This window comes from Pipra filicauda, unplaced genomic scaffold (genome assembly GCF_003945595.2).
Source record: "Pipra filicauda isolate LSUMZ 115617 unplaced genomic scaffold, ASM394559v2 scaffold58_size5111680_pilon, whole genome shotgun sequence".
Taxonomy (NCBI): Eukaryota; Metazoa; Chordata; class Aves; order Passeriformes; family Pipridae; genus Pipra; species Pipra filicauda.
The window spans coordinates 83,853-100,732 of record NW_024104742.1 but is presented as its reverse complement, the minus strand read 5'-3'; the positions used below and the strand labels follow the sequence as shown (position 1 = coordinate 100,732).

The 16,880-nt window shown below is 47.4% G+C and overlaps 1 protein-coding gene across 2 annotated transcripts in view; it reads right to left on the bottom strand.

Moving 5' to 3' along the window:
- The window catches only part of GPC3 (glypican 3), a 145,446-nt gene that overhangs the window by 49,479 nt on the left and 79,087 nt on the right, over positions 1-16,880 (bottom strand). For both annotated transcript variants that reach the window (XM_039387798.1, XM_027741881.2), the window contains exons 4-5: positions 10,177-10,310; positions 7,258-7,383 (exon numbers count right to left, since the gene is read on the bottom strand). In XM_039387798.1, coding sequence (XP_039243732.1) covers positions 7,258-7,383; positions 10,177-10,310 — 260 coding nt within the window. The remainder of the gene's footprint in view (positions 1-7,257; positions 7,384-10,176; positions 10,311-16,880) is intronic.

Here is a 16,880-nt window from a genome sequence, read left to right as displayed (position 1 = left end):
ACTCCAACCTGCTGCAGGGCTGGTGGGCTCGCAGGCAAAACAAAGCCAAAGCATCACCTTCCTCCCATGTTCTCCAGTCACAGTGCAGAAAAGGAAAAGTCTCAGAGCCATCTCGAGCTGCTTTCAACTTATGCCAATAAAACAGCCCTTCTGCAGGACACTTGTGCCACTCCACTATACCCATCACATACCCCTGCCACGGTCACTGATATCAGCAAGGAACAGCAAATATGCACAGTGGATAAAGTCCACCCCATGGTCCCCGGGGGTCCCTGCGCCAAAGGGGTATCAGTGTTGCAACATGAGCATGGTTTGGCTTCCACTTCATAAGCAAAGCCCAAAATACTTTCCTCTTTGACGTGTCTCGACGTCAGTCAGCAGCATCTCCTTGCCTGGGCTCCCTGGGTATGGGCTCTTGCTGGGGATGTGGTATTTTCCAAAGACAAATGTCACGTTTTAAAACGTGCTGATAAGCAGCCCCCATTAAAAACTACTTTAAAGACAATCATTTAATGAAAACACCAACAATCTGAAGTCTTCTGTGGGGATGGCACAGCTACAGACCCCTCCTCCTCCTTCTCATCCACCAGCCATAAATGCCCAAGTATGCTGTCAAATAAAGGGATTTCCCCCTCCTTTTCTCCCCACCATCCACAAAAGTCTCCTGTGAATGTTTGGTCTTTCCAGTCCAAATGCAGCTTGTTCCAAGCTTTCATTTCAGAGCAAAGAAGGCAAGATGACAAATGCTATTTAAATATATGGCAATGAATTTAAAACGTGTGTTCATCCTACTCTGCCATGCTAGGCTTTGAGATGAGTTACTGCAATGCCTGAAGTGTGATTTAGAGAAAGTAATCATGGAAGTCAAACATAAAGAATTACACCTTTTAGAAAAAGGAAAGTAAGTATGTCATTCAAATAACAATTAATTTATGCCTGCCTTCCAGTTGCAAATTATTTATTCAAACGCAGCTCCACGATTTAAACAGTGCAGTATCCCCTGCAGGCTCTTCCTCTACTATGTTCACTGGATCATACTTGTTTGAGAGAGTGCATGGGGGACAAACACAACACAGACTGCTACAAGACAGGACTACAATGCCAGAGAAGTTTCACTGCACAGGAGGTAATAGCTGAGCTCCAAGCTTGCCAGAGCAGCATTCCCAGCACCCACAATCCCACAAAGCTGCTCTGCATTTCAAGTCATGACTTACTATAGACCATGTGGACTGGTGACACCGAGTCCTCACCACACAGAAGGCAAAAAGATATGAAAAAGGGGAGAAAGGAAAGAAAAGTTTCTCCCCCCACACTCCTGACAGGAACCCAGGTCTTATCTCCAGCTGGTTTTCATGGGTCAGTAAAGGTGGCTGCAGTGGTGAAGTCAACATTTTACTCTCTGGCCCTGATAATTTTTGCTTTAGTGAGACAACCTTCATGTCACATCAGCAAGCAGTGGGGCCCAAAAGGCTTGAAAAGCTGTTTCCAACCCACTCATCCTGCCCTGCAGACAGGGTGTAACTCCTAGATGTGCCCATAAGCTGCCAAGAAGAGGTGAAAACTTCTTCCCCTGATAGTTTCCTCTCTAAAGAGAGACTGTCCAGAGGTAACCTGGTCAATCATACCAATTACCCCACCCCCAGCTGTCCTCTTCCATATGGGGTGCGTGTTCCCTTGACAATATGCAGGCACCTGTTACACGGGGGTGCAAGTGGCAGGAGAGAGGTGGGGTATATGGCTCTTGGGTGCCTTCCTGGCCTTCAACATGCACTCATTTGCTTGCTTACAGTGATTCCTTGCAGTCCCTGCAGAGCTCAAAATGCCGCAGTCAATTTACACCACCAGCAGCTCCAAACAAGCTGCTTCAAAAGCAACCAGGAGGATCCAACACTCTCAGTGGGGAGTGTTCTCACCTAACTAAAAAGGAGCCATTTTCTGCTGGATTTCCAAATATCAACACCTTGAAGCCTGGTCCATGACAGCCCTCTCAGATCCTGCTGTATCCGTTCTCTGCCAAGGGAAGCGTCCTTCAGCTGACAGCTTGGTGTTATAAACATGAGGTATCAGGTAATCACCTGGTTCTAGGAGACAGAACTTCAGAGGGGACAGCAAAAACTATAATATTCATAGGAAAACAGTGGGAGTTTGTAGACAACCTGAAGTCTCCTTCCATTCTTATTTCAGTTAAAGTCAAGACAAACAGATTATGGAAAAATGGGCTAAACCTGAGACGAAGCAGCAGGCTTAACAGAGGAAGATTCATGATGTTCATTTCTGAAATATTCTGGAAACAATTATGGCCACTCAATAACCCATAGAATTTGCCTACTATCCTTTCACTGTAGCTTACATTTGCTACAAAGCTGTGTTTTATGAGCTCAAAAAGTTATACAGCCCCCCTCTTTGGGGACTCCATTGTATCAGATATTTTGCAGTACTGCCAGAAATAACCAAACCCTTCATGAACTAAAGGGTTATTGCTGGCATGGAATTTCCTTTGTTCCAATTACAGAATCTCATTTTTCTGTCTTGCTTCCAATTGTGCTTTCATTGTTTATGATTTGTATGATTAAAACAAACCACGGTACGTTGGCAACAGCAGGGAAATTCGAGACTTCCAGCTTGAAGAAGAGATTTGGCAAGGTGCTAAAAATATATTAATTTTGAATTGGTACAAAGAGAACAAGAGTTATGCTAGTGATTTAGATTAACGTACACATTTGTCTTGAGAAATTTGAAAATGGCAATATCTAACAGTAATGCTTAATGTGCTTACAAGTTTTTGCAGTGGACAGATGTTGCTGTCATTCTATTCAGAACAGCTTGAAAGGAACATACTCGTGTAAGCAGATTATTAAACTCTGAGAATCTAGATTTTAATAGGCTTTTAGTATTAAATGCTGCAAAACCCTGATACTGTATATAAGGCTCAAATCACCTTTGAGATTCCAATGCCTAGCTCCCATAGGAACTGAGATGAGTTTTATATCTTAGCACCTACTTGATCTAAGCTGAAGGCTTTAAATGAGCTAATTATTCAGTCGGGACTCCAGTGATAAGAATCACTCTCTGGTTTTTCCCTACACTGGATGGAGATAAGGGTAAGAGAGGCTGGACAACATCTCACCACCTCACCCCACCAGCATGAGGACTGATGAGAGGATGGGGGATGAAGACAAACAGAGGCAAGGAGGGGCATTACAGAAACCCTCGCTTAGGCAGCTTTAAGTAGTTGCACACCCACCCTGTCTACACGTCTGTCTCGGGGAATTGCCTGGAATTGAGCCCAGGAAAGCTGCAAAGAGGTGTACAGGGATGCAAAGAGACAGAGGAAGATCCAGCAGGTCTGGGCCCCAGCTACCACCAACACTCAAGTGCTGTGACCCCTCAACAAGCTCTTTGCAAGTGGTAAAATGTGCCATGTATGGCATTTGCTGTGACTCTTTGTGGCAACCCATAAAAGCACAGTGTGTTTTTGCACACTAAAAGTGTGAAAAGCAGGGATGTGTTGCCTTTTATTTTTTCTTCCCTCTTTGGCTTATCTTCTTCAACCACACAGCAACAGCACAGCAAAAGACACAGGTATTTCTCTGCCTCACCAGAAAAATCAACCTCCCTTGTACAGTTCTTGCTGTTTGCAAGCCATTATTTCAAGGCACCATGTCCTAAATCCACAATAGGGATGGCAATCAAACTATTAACCCAAAGATGAAACCTCAGGAAGAGGATGAATTTTTGCCTTTACATTGTCCGACGTGGAGAAGTAAATTACCATAAAGGATCACAAAGTAAGACTCAGTAAAAGAAAATGAGGGACAAATCATATTAAAAAGGCTGGAATACACAAAGCAGGATGAGTGACCCATCAGCAGAGCACATTGCATGGCAGCCTCACCACAAGCCAAGCTGTAGAAAGCTCTCAGTCAAGTGGGTTCTCAGAGCTCTTCATCTCAGGGGGTTTGCAAGGCGCTGCACCAGGCAAGGAGTGCAACCAGTGCATCATAACCTTTCTCCATCGGTGGGAAATCTCAGAGCCAGGGATGAAACGAGAACATAACTCTACAAGCAGAGTTGGACCTACTCTACAAGCAGAGTCTGCACAGGACTGCACAAAAATGGTTTGCTGTGTCAGGAGGAAAGCAGATTAAATACTCCAGCCAGCTGCATTGCACTGGAGCCCCAGACAAACATGGCACCTTCAATCAGGGCAGAGGGAGTTAAGGGCAAGGAGGAAACAGAGGACAGTTCAAGGCTCTAATTGGGAAATGAGAGCCAGTGGAAAGGCATTAGAGCGTGTCCGGCCTGTGGGGAGGAGGGACATTCTTACTGTCTGCGGATAACAAAGCACTGGCATAAACAGGATAGAGTAAATACTGATTCAGAAAAACCACAAGAGGAGGAGCACAGGGTGCAGAAGGGGCTGTTTGCGTAAAATAACAGGATACACATTGTCGGTATTATTTAGTACTTAAGAGCATTGGCAAGGGGCTGTGAAGTTGCTATTCCAGGCATGACTTAATATGTTATAGGGAAAGGGCTTTGAATAACTAGCAAATTTTATTGTGACAGAGAGATCAGAAAACAGACAAACCAGTAGGGCCCCTCTTAACTTAATGAACGCTCGGGTACCGCATTAAAGATTTAAGAGGTAAATAACCACAAACCCTACAGGAACACCACCAAATCCTAGACATGTCCATATGGATGCTCACACCAACACTGCAATGCTCAAGCAGTTTTATCCATCATCTGCACAACACCAGACATGGAAACACACCATCCAGCCAAAACATTGCTCTCCCCTGGTCTTCACCTGATGCTGCAAAACTTTCAGCAGCTTTGGCAGGTGCTTTCTAATCAATCCAGGAACCTCCTGCCCTGCTGTGTTGTCCCTCCAACACGCATCAGGTTGGCTGAAGCCCTCCATGAGGACCAGGGCTTGTGAACATGAGGCTGCTCCTGTCTGTCCATAGAGGGAGGACCTCATCCACTCAGTCTTCCAGGTCTGGTGGCCTGAAGCAGAGCCCGACTATATCACCACTGTCCCTGCCTGCCCTCCTTTTAATCCTGACCCAGTCAGCCCCTCATCCATTCCCAGGAACTCCATGTGCTCTAGCTGGTCACTCACATAGAGGGTGACACCCACTCATCATCTACCCTGCCTGTCCTTCCTAAAGAACTTGTATCCCTCCTTTCCAACACTCCAGTCATAGGAGCCATCCTACCACACCTCTGCCACCCTTCTTTCTGGGAACCACTACACGTGTGGGGCAACTAGCCAGCCAGTACCCTGAAATTAATACTAGATATTAAAAACACACCAAATTTCTTACAAAAAGTGGTAACATGGAGTCTGATGACCAACAAGCCCTCACCAGTCCAGCAGGAGAATTGCTGCAGCCAAGCCAGAAACGCTCCAGCACATAGCACACATTCTCAGAGCTGCTTGCATGAGAGCTCCCACGCCATGAACAGCTGCTTGGCTCCCTCTTGGGGAAAACACTGAAATAAAGGAACTGGCAGTTTGGGGTACTCGAGCACCGTTTACCTTAAATGCTCCTGATTTTCAGGAATCCTCCCAGACTCTCGGAAACAGATGCTAGGCTGGGAAGTCCAAGCACGTGAAGCAGTCAGTTTTGACTCAGCATGAAGCAATGCAATTGGCTTTAGAGATCATTTTAACTACGTGTTTGCTTCTATCTGAAATGTTCCACAAATGGGTCCTGGGAGAGGAGCTCCCTGGACCATTACCTTAGCTCAGCTTTATTTAGCTGAGTAGTAGTTTCACTGGCAGAAACACCAGCAGATATGAGACACTTTCTCAGCCCATGGAGCAGAGGGCCACCCTGGGAAGTGTTACAGCTGCAGATGCTAAAAACACAAGGTGGGAACTTACATTTGAGGGAGGATCTGGACTCAGCATCTTTCCATTGCTACCATTTCACCCAGCTGTGGCATCAGCAGGACCTGGACCAGGGCCACTGGCCATGGCCCCAGCAAACTGTCATAAGAAAAGATCTCACCCTAGGTCTTCCTCTCCAGAGCTGCAGTGTTTATAGCTCTGCTTGAGAAGTTCTAATTAACAGTCAGTGAGACAATACTGAAATAATCTTTTTTTTTCCAACCGAACTTCTCAGTTAGGCATGGAAACACAAGATTTTCCAGAAATAGGTGTGATCTTAGATGCTTGAGTCATTTTTTTTCAAAATAGAATTTGATGCTATTTTGGTCTATTCTGTGTTTCAGGTCAGTATTGCAAGTACAGGCTAATTACCACCTGAGGTTACTGATCAAGAAGTCATAATTAATATCTCAACATTTCACCACTTCTTGATTTTATTTTTATTTCTTCCCTTATGCAAACTACTTAATAGCGAAGGATGCTTTGCAAAGTAAGGTGATTAGAGGAGATTTATGTATAATTATAAAAAACATTTCCAAGTTCTATTTCCACATTATTTAACATTCCCGAGGGGCATTTTTTGCAAGAGAAATTTCCATTTCTATTAACACTTCCTTCCCCTTTCTGCTATGAATTCTGCATTTGCCTGTCTCCATTAATCTCATAGCTGCCAGCAGAACATCCTCAGAACCAGTGAGTGGGGCAGGGAAAAGTGGCCAGGGCATGAGCTGGACCTTGGTGTGAATGGCTCAGTCCACAGAGGACAGCCAGGACTTGATGGTGGGAAGACAGTCAGATGGCAGCAGCTGCACCACCAGAGCTTAGTGGTCTTGACCTCCTCCAGCACAGAGACATGGCAAGGAGAAACTCAACAAGGTGGTCTTCCTTATCCCTCTCTGGGTGGGGCAGGGGATGCCAAACACGCTGCCCTGCTACCACTGCATGGAGTCAGGCTGGAGATACCCCTACCCCAGGCTGTGCATGGTGGCAATGCCCTCATTGGCTGCTCCAGAGGAGCCGTCCCTGGCACTGTGGTGCACCCTCCCATGGGAGCATGGCTGTGTCAAGCTGCTGCTGCTCTCCTGTCTCTGGCCCACCACTGCCAACCCACCTGACCTAAGCCAGTCAGGGATGCAGGGTTTTCACTGAGCAGAAAACTCAGCGGAGGGCAGCACACGACCACTTCTCTCCATGAAGACTTTGCACATCCATCTGAGCTGCAGCACAGCTGGACACTTGCTCTGCACAAGGTTCTTAAGGGAGTGAGTAGTGTCCTGGTCACAGACTGCTTAGGCACCTGGTTAGGAAAAGATAAGCAGTGATGGGGAGAGGGAGGAAAGGGAGATGCGACTCACCTCTCCACAACTTCTTGTCCATTCCAGCAAAGGGTGTCATTCTGAACAGTAGAGCTGTGGTTGCAGATGTACTCTGGCAGGCTGCTGTAAAAACTGCTGTGAGACTTCAGCTTTGCAATGAGCTCCCTGGAAGAAAGGGGGGGGGAAATGATGCTCAGTTAAAAGAGGAAGAGAAGATGGGGTTGGTGCATTTTAACCAGTGAAAGTAATCACACAAACACAAGAAGAAAGCAGCTGAGTGAAAATAAAGCATTAACCATCAGTTTTATTTCTGACCTCAAGTAGCTCTTTGCACTGTCCCCTGATGTTAGTCAGTCAAAGGCTGAATCTGTGTTTTCTAGGGCAAAATCTGCTGGTGATGGGGAGGGATACTGGGGCAGCAGAACCTCGGACCAACCATGCTGCAGGCAAAAGCCAGACACAGTCTCTGCACTCTTCTGGCTCCTAAGGAAAGGTGCCACTGGCTGAGGCCATGAATACATGGGGTACATCTGAGCAGCAAGTGCTCAGGCTGCCAGCAGTCCTCTCCACTTTGCAGAAGGCAAGAGAGGCCCTTTAGGGACTTTGCCTGATGTTGGTCATCCAGCATCCCTGCAAAGGCAAGTAGCATTTCTGATGGCAGACCAGAGCAGGCACTCTCAGCACAAACCTGTACACACAGGTAACGCTGTGTCTCACGTTGCACCACCAAAACTACATGATTTCAAGGTGTACACTGGGTTGGACATAGGGTCACAGTTGGCATTCAAAGGGGCAGGTTACATTCACCAAAATGGCTCTGCCCCAGGAAGGCAGAAAGAGCCACAGGAGCAGTGCTTGCACCAGGCAGAGAGGATCTGAATCAGGCTGCACCCTGCACCCGCCCTTGCCAGCACCAAGGACCTTTGTCCCCAGCTAGTCACCTTCAGCAGTGGTCCAGAGGTGCTAGGACACAGGCTGACCCCAGGGACTCTGACAGATGCCAGAAAGGGGACAGGGGCTGTGGCAGTGGGATGTAACATCCCCCCAGTCAGTCCTCTTAGGGACACTCAGCAGCTGTCACAAGAAAACACCAGCGGATTTAATTAGATAAATGGCACCAAAAGTATGATAATATGAATAGCAGGGACTGGAGGCAGTAAGACTTAGCCTCACAGTCTCCTTGCTTGGTTTCAGCGTGTTTTCTCCTTTGCAAAAGTTTATTTCTCATCCTCCTTCCTCCCTGGGGGGAGGATGAGGAATCAGCACCTGGAGTGCTTTCAGGGCCATCCCCCGGGTGCCGCAGTGGGGGGACCTCTGTGCCCTGCCAGCTGGGGGGAGCTGCCCTGCAAGCTTGGGCAGTTTGGTGTGCAGAGGGGGTGCCCAGCTCCCTCTGTCCCTCTTTGCTTTGGGATTCCGTGGGGTTCCCTCTCCAGCTGAAGCCCTCGACAGCCAGCTGGGGGCAGGCGACACAAGGAGAAGCCGCGAAGGAGCCTGTGCTCTGCGCTGCCTTTTCACAGCCAAGGAGCCTGTTCCTGCCCTGGTGAGACCAGCACAGCCTCCGCAGGCAAAGTTGCAGCCCATGGAGGCCAAAGGCCAGCCAAGTCCTCCCTCTGGCCACCACAGCACATCCTGCACAGGAATTGCAAACACTGACCAGTCTGTCACTGTCCATCACAACGAATAAGGGTTTGTCTTTTGAGTCAAAGCCCCTCCAAAGGGTGGGAACTCAGCCCACAGCCTCCTGCACAGATCAGAGGGGTGCTTCAGATAGTCACCTCCTGCATGAATCACCTCCTACATCCATCTCCTGCACTGGTCTAACAGCTGGGCAGGAGGTCCAACCAACACCATTTGGCAAGCCAAAATGAGGCAAGACCTGGGTCTTCAGTTAGGCCAACCCTAAGCAGGACAAGCCTCACTGCCCATTGCACCCAGCTCCTTACATCCCAGGCACTGCCTTGCTCCCCTTCCACAAACCTCGGCAGCACTGTGGAGAGCAGATGGAACAGAACTTTCCTGGGGAGCAGAGTTTCCCACTGGGCAGGGAGGGGGAGGGAAGGGAGAAACTCCTCTGTATCTGCAGGTATGAGCCCACGTAATTCATCTCAGCAGATTTCATTAGATCCTCAAAAGACATCTCTGTCAGAGCCTGGGCTGTGTAACCCTCCGACATGTTGAGACAACAGAGGAATGCAAGCCCTGGTGCTGCATCTCCTGGGAACCATATCAAGAATGTGGCCCTGTAAGTTTTCAAAGAGAAATCCATCCAACTTTATATCCCCAGTTTCAAAAATTGCCAAGCTTGCCCGTTTCTCTTCCACAGGGATTTTTCTTGTACTCAAGACAGCAGTAAAGGCACTGCTTATCTTTGGGTGTGCTTTCAGATGCAGGGGATAGACGCTGCTCCCTAACACAGCAGCATGAGCCCACCTAATTACAGCTTCTGTGTACAGGGGGAAGGAAGCACAAGGTGCAGTGTCAGCATGGAGGCACCCGCTTCACTTACAAAATACTCAGTAAAAGGCTGTTAACATTTCTGAACTACCATAAAACACTACACAAAAAACCATGAAATGCACCCCCTTTACCTACACACACAGTGTAACACGCAACATTTCAGGCTGGAGAGACCATTTCCACCTGTAACTGTGAGTGTTTCTAGCACTATGGCAGTACCCAAGAAACCCAGATGAGGCATTTGGTGTATGAACCTGGGTGCCTGGTGGACTGCAAAAAGGAAAACAAAGATGAAAAGCAGGAGGCAGTTTTATAGGTTAAAAAAGAATGCACTAGGTGAGAAAACCCATGTAGACACCTCGCTGCACTTCAGAGCCAAAACCAGGTTTATGGGTAAGGGAAATAAGGAGCTCTCCCATCCACTTCCACAGGGCAATTCCATACGGTGACCACTCCTGCAGCCCATCCAGCAGGCACCACACTCAGCCTGAGCGTTCTCACCTCCTCCTGCTCGACAAAGTTTCTTCTTGCTCGATGTGAGTCACCTTCAGAACTTTCTTGTCAACGAAAAGGTCTTCAGGGTAATTAGCTGATCGAACCTGTCTCTGCTGAGTGTGGCCACATAACCGGCTGATCTGGAAAACACAAACACAGCAGTGTGAGGAAGTGTTGGGACTCAAAGAACTCCAGGAAAATAGCCGAGATGCACCCTGGCACCTGCATAGGAGCTGGTCTGTCATCCTGTCATCCCCATCTCACCCACAGCTCACACACACATCTGAAAGCAAACTGCTGCCCTAAGGATACAACCTGGTTTTTGTACAAATACCTGTCCTGTTGGAAGGAATGCAGGAAGCTTCAGGAGAAATTTTTGGGCATCAAAATGCCCCTGTGTCTATCAAAACTCCTGAGCTGCCTCTGTGACCAGCAAGTCTTCCTGTGTCAGGTTAAACTCATGCTGGCAGGAGGGGTCTAGAGATGTTCCCTGCTCTTTCCTCGCTGAAAGCTGCAGCATCTCAACTCTATGCTCCACCTCTCCTTTCAGACTTTTAGGAAACACCTCCCCTCTGAAGGTAAATCCTAAGACTCTGGTTCTCGTGGCAGCTCGTCATCTGCACGGGCTGCACTGCAAATACCCAGGGATAAGCATCACACGCATCGTTACTAATTAAAAGACCCAGGGCCTAAAATACAGCAAGCATTGTGGCCACAGCCCAGTCTTACTGTGGGAGGTCTTGATTAACAGGGCTCTGCTAATGGCACAAATTAGCTCATTAGCATACAGATGATTTGGTAAGTGGCTGCAGCAGTGAGGGAAGGAATCCCAACCACCTCGTTAAAGCTCTCTCGCGTGGCCACCGTCCGGAGACTCACCCAGCAGCGCTGCAGCCGCCTCTGCAATCCTTGCAGCAGGTGGATTTGCAGTCATCTCCCTCTCTGGGACACCACCAAGGGACAACTGTTCCCCCATGGCACCACTTGCCACTGTGATACTCGCTTTTTGACTCACCCTGTGCTGTTCTGCAGAACTCATCCATGCTGGGTTGTGAAGGGAGTTTGGCTGATTATTGGGACCACAAAGGCACCACAGCTAACACCAACTTCTCTTTCTGTGAGCCTCATCCTACCTCATACATTCAGGTTTGGGACCAACCATACACCCATAAAATGCCCGTTCCTTGCAGAACCTCATTTATCTCCATGCCACACTGAATCAAGGCAGTCAGCTAAACTCCCAGTTAGCTGCACACTGGAGGTTAAAAGCACACCTGCTGCCCAAAGCTACAGGCATCTGATGTGTAAAGAGAAGAGATTAATTCTGTTCTATTACATCCTGCATTTGGGTGGGCAAATAAATTAGTAATGTCACCTCTTTCATTATCGAGAGCAGCACAGTTTGTTTGCTCAGGCTGCCATACAACAAAGTAAAATAGAAACCTCCTGGGAGATGGGCACTGCAGTTTCTGGTTCACAGCACGGTGGGAATAGATGCTGCCACCAGTCCTTTTGCACCTGCAGTTCCCTCTGCCAAAGCAGCCCCTCCTGCAGCTGCCAAGTGAGCAGTTTCTGCAGCATCCTACCTGTGTTTTTCTCCTCTTCCCTCCCTTGGCTGTGTCTCCTCTCCACCATGCCAAACCCAAGTCTTGCAGAAGAATGTATCAGCCCTACTGCACTCCCTAAATCATGTAACAGGCTTCAAGCACAGAGGGAGAGAGTCAGAAAAATGACCACATTTTGGGTTATTTTCTTTGCCTTTTGGGCCTTCCTTTAGCGCTCATCCCCCTCTCATAGGATTTGCAGGTAGTCCCCTGAAGCAAGCAGACAGGGATAGGAGGAACACACAGGACAGTAGGAGACCTGGAAAAGGGCATTTGAGATCTGAGACTCCACTGCTGTGGAATGGGTCTGGACATCCCGTGCTCTCTGTGCTGGCTGCTGCCAATATCCCTGCAAAGGGCAGGTCAGCAGGAGAGCGTGAGGATGCACAGGGGGGTCTGTGGACTTTTCCCCTCCAGATGTCAGAGTTGAGACCGGCCATGAAACCTCTCCAGGGAAACACAAGGAACACAAAAGCTCCAGGACAGCAGATAAAGAGGAAGCAATGCCACAAAGCAGCATCGTTGCACCCACACTCTGGATGGGCATGTAAAGTAGAGGAGAGAACTGGGAAAAGGTCGGATATTTAAGCTGCCGTTTGTGATCACTCCCTTTGATTCTTCCCAGTTCTTTCAAACGCCCCTCCTTCCCCTTCCAAAGCCTGTCTTTCAGCTGGCAAAATCTATTGAACTCTGAGAGAAGAGCAAGTCCAGGATCAAGGCTTTTTCCCAAGAATGCAGAGAGGCACTGAATAGGAGGGGAGGATTGGAGCGACAGTGCGAACAATGGCACCACCCTAGAGTGTGTTCAAATGGCAAAGCAGCCGGGCAGACCAGGGCTGCCTCATCTCCCACCCAGCACCAAAGGAACCTCAGCCCCTCTGCTCCCAACTCCTGCACAGGAACTGCAGCTCAGCTGCATCCTCACAGCCCCACAGGGCATCTGGATACCATGGGCTCCTAGAATTATGGGATCACTAAGGTTGGAAAAGACCTGCACAATCATCAAGTCCAACTGTTGATCATCAAGTCCAAGCATTGGTCACTGAGTCCAACCATCCCTCCTGTGAGGGATGAAATCACAAACAAGATTGTGTTAGCTGTGGCATGGGACAGCAGATGAAATCTTCATGGATAAAAGGTAGAAAGTTTGAGCAGTGCATCCAAGCTTTTACTTATTTATTTATTCAAGCACCAACTAATCTTTTCAGGAAAAAAAACCAACCTTGCAGCCCATCTTGTGAAGTCACAGTGAAATGGTTGTCACCTTTTAGTCAAACAAAAACCCGGCTGAGATTTGAACTTAAAATAAAGTGAGTGAATGTATAAGTAACAGATTGCCTGCTCATTTGCAGGGGCGGCATCATGTGCGCTTTTGGGGGGAGGGAAGGATTTCACAAACCATCTGCCCGAGTCTGCTGGGCCACAAGCGGTCCTAGGACAACAGCTCAGAAATCCTATTTCCATCTTTCCCTCTTTCTGAGTCCCCACTGCAAGCTCAGGAACACATGAACACCGCTTCCCAGCCTCTTCCTAACCACGGCTATTTTCAAGCAAGCTCCAAAAAGTCCAGAAAAATGCCACTGCAGAACAATCAGAGAAAGGACAACACAAGCTCAGGCCTTGGGGAGAAAAAATGTGTGATGCTTCAGCTCTCCAGGTATCACCTGCTCTGGCAGGAGCAAGGACAGTCAGCTCCACAGCATGGTGGTGTGCCAGCAAGAGGGGTAGCAATAGGAAGGCAGCTTATCTGATGGCACATCCCAAACCAGTGTCAAGCCACAGCAGCTAATACGTGGTTTCCTCCCCTTTTATATTTTGCCACGCAAATATAAAATGCAAAATTCAAAGCCTATTGACAGAACGGAACTGCTGGCTCTTCTCCTCAGGCTCTGCACTGAGGGAGGGCATTGTAAATATACACCAACCCTTATCTAAAGTACAGTCACTATGAGAGCTGTACAGTCTCTTAAGCCATGTCACAGATCAGGCTGAAGTTTGACAAACCAGGCCACAAAAAAAATGCATAAGTAAATCAAAGGGTAGTGTGTATTTTAGGCAACAGGAGTTGGACTTTTTGTTTGTTTTTAAAAGAATCCGCCAGTCCACTGAAAAACTGCAGCAAGGGGACACCAGGCAAGCAAAACCCTCCCAAAGACCTGAGCTTTCACAAGCCCCCAAAGACACCGATACTGTAACAGCCAAAGCAACGTTTCCCTACCCCAGCTCATTAACAAACTCACTAATTACCCAATTTAATTAGCGTCCTCCATGCGAGTGTGACCCAGGCCACAAGGGGAACACTTTGCCTTCTGACAACCACTACCCAGTGCCATTTCTTTTATTCCAGCCACAGGGAGGGACCATCCTCACGTCAGGCACAGCTCCTCGGGCACTGCCTGTGGCCAAGGTCCCCGTGCCCGATGGGGAAGCAGCTGGTTCCCAACACCCTGGGGAGTCACACACCATGTAATGGCTCTGCTTTAGAGGGAACATTGATTTGAGAGGGGCACAGGGACAAAGCTAATGGAGTAGCACTATCAGCCCATTTTAACGCTTCCACATTAATTTAAGATAAGAGGTGCCTGAGGACTGCAGGGAACCTGCAGCTGTGTGGGAACGATGCACGGCGAGCAGCCAGGGACCAGGTCTGCCACTGCAGCTGCTTCCAGCTGAGTCGACCTCATAGGTGTAAAGCACAATACTGATCCATTGGACACCTGCAAGCACACGAAAACTGGGATGACTGAGATAAGCTTAATTTATATCGAAGAAATAGTGACCTCAGTACCAGGTTCTGTACAAGGATCAGAACTTCAGTGCAGCTGATGGAGGGCAGAATCCCCACAGGCACCTCCAGCCTGGCTATGACAGGATGGCATCGCTGATACCACTAAGGCTACAGATGGAACCTGCTCTGCTGCCCAGGCAGGAGGGAGCGGGACCACACGGGGCAAAAACATCTTGCCCTGCCCATCAGCAAGCAAATCCAGGGGGGCAAAGGATTGGAAAGCAGCACGTGGGATCCTCCTGCCAATCTGAGCATCTCTTTTAAGAATAAGAACGTTTTAAAGGTAATTTTCTAGATGATTAAAAAAGAAAAAAGCTAATCAGCTTCCCCTTAGACAAGAAGAGAGTACATCAGACACTGCTGGATACCTGCTGCTGCCACTTTTCATTCAGCCCAGGAGCTCCACTCTGCTCTAAAGGAGAGCTTGCTGTATTTGACCTTTGCTTAAACTTTATATGGAGTTTCCATTTGTCTTCTCTATGAACTCTTCTACTTATAGATTCATTCTCCAGGAAGAGACGGTATTTTTTTCCCCTCAAGGGGATGGCCTCATTTTTGAAGATTTCCTCCTGCAATCTCCTCTGCTCTCTGGAGTTCACGTAAGTCATTTTATACCTATTCACAAGTTTCCTTTGGGAGAAGCCACACGTTACACTGAAAAACGATTAACTGTTATAATTGATTTGAACACAGCCTCTAAAAGGGTGATTTGCTACAGTATGCACAGAACATCAAGAGACCATAGAAATCAAGAAAACATGCTATCTTCAGAGGAACCTGGTGCCCACTAAATGCTGAGCATCCTTGAGTGATATATCCCAGTCTGACCAGTGAGGCTGAAAGCCTCAGTACTGCAGCTGCCTACATTGGTGCTTCTTCCCCAGTTCTTTTAACAACCTACTCCGCTACACATCACAAGTATTATTAGCATTATAAAGATCACATTTGTGCCCTGTTTATCTTCAAAGTCACCATAAAAGTGATCCTGAAGTCTATTACTCAAGTGCTGCTATAGAATTCCGCTTAATTAAATTCTAAAGGGCTTAAACCAAAAATATACATTGCGATGATGTGGGATAGAACATAAACTTTTTAATAGTAGTAACCAAGCACATTTACCATTTCTACAGGTGTAATAAAAATGCTAATATATGTTAATGTTTAGTCTGTGGTTAATGTTTTGTCTTGTTAATTTCCCCAGGGCTTTTATTACTGATTTAAATCTGCCACACTGCCCCAGTGATTGCATCGCCTTCCACAAACGGCACCACGCTCTCAAACGAATGCTGATTAACAGGAGCGAAGAAACATTTGGCTAGGACAAACACTCTTATTATATGCTTCTAATCATTATATACATTTTGTCAGGAAGATGGGAAAGAGATAATTCCCAGCTCCCTCACTCTTCTCACAGCAGAAAAATATGATTATGGGCATAAAAATGAATTTACAAGCCTTTATTCTAAGAAGCACATCATTATTAACTAAGTAATGATTGTTCTTCTGGTTTCAGGCACTCAAGCAGAAAGAACAAACTGAGTATGGTAACACAGATGTCTTCTATGAGCACTTCACTAAAATTCCTCATTAATGGAGTACTAAATGTTATTAATCAGCTCTATAGTATTATGATCTCCACTATTCAGATTGCAAGGATTACATAAGAGACAGCACCCTAACTCACTCATGCAGAGCAGCAGGAATCGTGGGAAGTGACCTACTCTCCATGCTGAGGAGAAGAGCGTTTAATAATGCATCACCCTTAAATAATGCAATGCTATAATGTGTAAAATGCACACAAACACTAATGCTTAAAATAACAGAGTGCCTGTCACACCAGTGCCCGTGGTGACACCCAATACATGCTGCAAACACACGCTACAAATGCTCAGAGACCCCTGCAGCCACCAGTCCAGGTTACACCAAAGGCCATCACCACCTGGCTTGAAGATCAGGTCTTCCAACTCTTGCAGACCTCGAAGGCATTATGGAGGCATTTTTAAAAGGAAGTATAAGTTCATATTTCAGAGAATCATAGAACGGTTTGCGTTGGAAGGGACCTTTAAGATCATCTAGTTCCAAATCATGATTCCCATCCTTCATGTAGAGCATCACAAGACATTTTGCAGAGGTTCAGTGTCACAGCAGGAACACAGGGCCCAGGAAGGATCGATAGGTGCTCCCTCCTTGGCCTCATTTCTTGTCGGCAAAGACAGCTGTGACCACCAAAGGAGAGAAAAACAAGAGATGGCCAAGATGCAATGGAAGAGGAGCTAACAGCCCAGCTGCCCTTGCACACCCCAGCTGCTGCTCAAGGC